Source organism: Frankliniella occidentalis, unplaced genomic scaffold (genome assembly GCF_000697945.3).
Source record: "Frankliniella occidentalis isolate FOCC.00 unplaced genomic scaffold, Focc_3.1 Scaffold66, whole genome shotgun sequence".
NCBI classification, from domain to species: domain Eukaryota; kingdom Metazoa; phylum Arthropoda; class Insecta; order Thysanoptera; family Thripidae; genus Frankliniella; species Frankliniella occidentalis.
In genome coordinates this window covers 711,469-715,411 of record NW_026267196.1, presented here as the reverse complement: position 1 = coordinate 715,411, position 3,943 = coordinate 711,469, and the positions used below count along the sequence as shown (strand labels likewise).

Here is a 3,943-nt window from a genome sequence, read left to right as displayed (position 1 = left end):
CCTCTTCGTTCCGCCCCCGGAGTTTGTTGTCATCTCCAGGGAGGAAGGCGCGCCGGGGGCGAGGAGGGGTGGGGGCGGCGGGCCGCCCACCGCACCACACGCCTCGACCCGCCCCGCCCCGGTATTCTCTCCTCCTCTTCGACCTATTCCTTTTACCCCCCGTTTCCTTTCACCTTTCTCCCCTAGACATAATTCGCCCATTAAGGACCACCCCGGCGAGGAGAGGGGCGATCGGAGTGAACATTGATGCAGACGGCTAATTTATAGGATGAGGTGGCTGCTGGGTTGGGGCGTTGGTGCGTACGCTGTAAATCCGGGATCCGGGATGTCCAGCAGGTAGGCGACTTACGTCGACTGTCTGCTGGACACCTTCTGGTCTCCCGGGTAATTGCATGAATGCGATGGGTGGAATGCCTATGGACTCTCACAATGCAATTACCCGGAGGAATGGAAGGTGTCCATAGCAGATAGTCGACATAAGTCGCCTAGTTTTGCGGGTCAGGCGACTTTGTCGCCAACCTGCTGGACACCCCGGCTTGAGTGTACAACGTCCTCGCTCACCTGGTAGTTGGAGGCGCCTGCCTGCAGCCCGCCGCCCGACGCCTCCCGATCCACGTCCAGGTAATTGCTGGGCACGAAGCCCTCCTCGCCGCGGTAGTTCCGCGCGCACAGCCACCCGTCCCCGTCGCCCTCGCCGACCACCTCCAGCTGCTCGTTCTCCACGATGGTGAGCTCGTCCGGGTTCTGCGCCTGCTCGTCACAAAATAGAAGACACAAATATAAGTATAACAAACAGCCAGAGGCAGTTCTGGTTTAGTCGGGTCGACACGCGAGGCTACGCCCGGCTACGTCGTGCTCACCGTGTAGGAGTAGAGCGCGATGCACTTGTAGGTGGGCCCGCCCGCGTTGCCCGCCATGCCCAGCGGCCTATCCTCCGCAGCCGCCTCCGCTGCCTCGCCGGCTGCGGCGTCGTCCGGCTCGTCTCCCCAGGCGGCCGTGGGGTCGTCCCAGCCCGCCGTCAGCTGCTCTATCCGCTGGCGCTCCTGCTCCAGCATGGCTGCAAAGGTGGGGCGAACACGTCAGAATTCGTCGGACACTTACCGCCAAGGCGGCCGCAACCAGAGCAAATGAGTGAAGGTCTGGCACTTGCTCCAGCATACGTGTCGATTACATTTTCAAGCCTTAGAATATACATGACAGCACAAAATGTCAGTAGTTACTAGGACAATTTTCTATTCAAAAGTTTAGAGTGTTCGGTGCTCTCTTCGCCATGCGCTTGTCATCACGGCCTCTGCCCAGCCTAACGCCAAGCTGTCTCCTGCATCGCTGCAATGTTGTAACTACCTAATGCACGGCACCAGTTGCGCTCTTGTTTTTTTGTTGTTGCTTTTTTGCTGCTATTTTCGGGCGAGTATAGTTACCAAACGAGTCTAACGGGCACAAAGACACACCCGACTCGGCAGCCGAGTCGGCTCTACAAAGCGAGGGCGCTACACTCTTGTCCAGCGCATTGCATGAAAGCCATCTCATCAGCAGCCTGCAGCTGCGTCATTAGTAGAATTGTGATTTCGGCGCAGTGCGCCTGCGCCACTGCAGGGCGTCGCTCCTCATCTCCAACCAAATCAAGTACCACATTAACGCCACCAGCTGTATACGCAAAAGTTACTCCACGGGCAAAAGGCTTTCAACTGCAAATTACACACATACACACACACGATATATACCAGCACGGGCGGAGCGGGTCACTGCGCGGGGCTCCCCGAAGGGTTCCTAAGTGCTCGCGGTTACATGGCGCAGCTCGAGCACGAGCACAGCTCTGCGCAAGCGCTCTCGGACTTCACTTACGTGCTCCGTCCGCACCGCTTTCCGTCTCCGTCGGCCCCCGTCGTCCTGTTTGCCACCACGCACTCATTAGCTCAAGGGGCTCCGCATACGCCGTTCGGGACGCTTGGTCAAGCAGGGTCCGAGACACGGCGGGCGGAGGCTGGTGGCCACCATGTGTGGCCACCAGTCACCTCTCAAGTAGTAGTGTTCGGGACGGGCAAAAAGCTCGTCTCGTCCCATGGACGTACACGCTGCATCCACACGTGTCCGACACTTTTGTCTCAGCACCCCCAGAAATACAGTTCCCCATTTTCAGATTAAAAGCGTTTCTTTACGAAGTGAGTCCGATTTAAGACACTTGCATTGAGAACTCGAGGCAGTACAGTGCTCTCATCCAAGCGCTAGGTTGGATTAAGAAATAAATATTCTCCGTGCAGGTCCAAAATAAATGTTCTCAGGACGCGCGTGAGAATATTTTTCTCGTTTTGAAAACTGGGCTACTCCTTCTGAAATGCATGAGAGTATAATACGCTTGTCTGTCCCACAACAAATACGCGCGTTTTTTTGTTGTTGATTTTTTTTTCTGGCAAGTTTGCAGCGCGTGTGGTGTTACACACTTGGAAAAGATAACCATAGTTTAGAACACTGGAGATGCCAGTGCACTGCAGTCGTTAGTGTTGGAGCGCGCGCTACAGGCGCTGCGCTCGGCTCGCTGAGACGTACCCCACTCACCGTCCACCTCAGTGGAGTCGGGCCGCTCCTCCTCGTCGTCGTCGTAGTCGCGGCCCGCTGCGGCCCCCGAGCCCGCGGCCCCGGAGGCGGACGCGCCGGCCGCGCCCGACGTGCTGCCGGAGCGGCCGGCGTGCGATCCGCCGCGCTCGCCCTCCGCGTCCGTGTAGTCCGAGTCGTAGAAGTCCGAGCTGTGCGGCTCCTGCAGAGCGTGTTCGGAGTTACGGCTCGGCCACCATAATCAAGTACAAAATTAGAAAGAGCCTCTGAATTGTCGCGCCCATAGACTCACCCCTGTGCCGGACGCGTCCGTGTGCACCGACAGCGAGCTGGTGGAGCGGGGCACGTCCTTGGGATCCAGATAGTCTGCCTCCTCCAGCCACTCGTCGACGTTCACTGCAAACATTGTCCAAGCTCGTCACGCTCACGTCCCGTCCACCCCGCTCGTCTACATAGCCCACCCTAACGACGCTCCGCTCTTGTACTTACCTCCTCCTTTCCTCAAGCATTCTATCCGCGCCTCTGCCTTCGTCTTGGCGGTCTGCAACAGAGAGCGACACTCGTTTAGCGTTTAGCTACGGGGAAGGCGACAAGGGCACTGCGAGAGCAATAATGCGCGGCGAAGGGTGGTGGGGTGCAGGTCCCCGCTCACCCCCAGGAAACAATAACCTGCATCGCCAGCATCCCGTGGTGTGGGGGCTCCGGGTTTCATCAACCCGTCGCACCCCCTCGTCCCGATTAGGGACCGTCCAGAAAGTAGGTCCGTTTTTCTCAGATTCGTTCGGCTAACGACGGGAGCTCGACGCCTGCGAGGGTGAGGGTAGGCCTCCCACTGTACACGCATGCACCGAAGACAAAATGTTGCCTACCTATTGGGCGTCATGATAGCTAGCTGGGCTGAATTTGACAGGTTTGTAACGGCGAATGATGGACGTACTTCCTGGACGATCCCTTACCCGCTTCTACTTTGCCAGCGATTTTTGAACCATCGGCGGCTGGCTCCTACAGAAGCACCTCTTGGCACCCCAAACCACCACTCCGGTCGAGCAGCCCCCCACCCAAGGAATTTTCTTCAATAAAGCGTTTACGCTCCAGCCGTCCTCCGGGTCGCGCAGACTGGGTGGGCCGTGGCGGGCCGTGGCGTGCCAGGGCGTATGGCGGCGTGTCTCACCAAGCGGCACCGAGAAGGGGGCGGCGGCGGAGTGCCAAAGCAATTTGTGACGAATCTCCTCGCGGGCCTTGACGTCAGCGTCGTTAAGAGCGTGCAAATGCCCCTTGCTCCTGGCCCTCCCCGCCCCCCGCCTCGCCGCAAAAATACGCGCTCTGAGAAACTAATGAGGATCCCGCGACGACGTCTGCGGCGGAGTGTACACATCGCGACGACGGAACA

At 58.6% G+C, this 3,943-nt stretch overlaps 1 protein-coding gene across 1 annotated transcript in view; it reads right to left on the bottom strand.

The window, feature by feature from the left end:
• Positions 1-3,228, bottom strand: part of LOC113211069 (protein nervous wreck) — a 28,720-nt gene extending 25,492 nt beyond the window's left edge. The window contains exons 1-7 of the mRNA XM_052268275.1: positions 3,223-3,228; positions 3,043-3,112; positions 2,846-2,949; positions 2,548-2,755; positions 1,846-1,890; positions 861-1,057; positions 562-750 (exon numbers count right to left, since the gene is read on the bottom strand). Of these exons, the coding sequence (XP_052124235.1) occupies positions 562-750; positions 861-1,057; positions 1,846-1,890; positions 2,548-2,755; positions 2,846-2,949; positions 3,043-3,112; positions 3,223-3,228 (819 nt within the window). The remainder of the gene's footprint in view (positions 1-561; positions 751-860; positions 1,058-1,845; positions 1,891-2,547; positions 2,756-2,845; positions 2,950-3,042; positions 3,113-3,222) is intronic.
• Between the last annotated feature and the right edge of the window lie 715 nt (positions 3,229-3,943).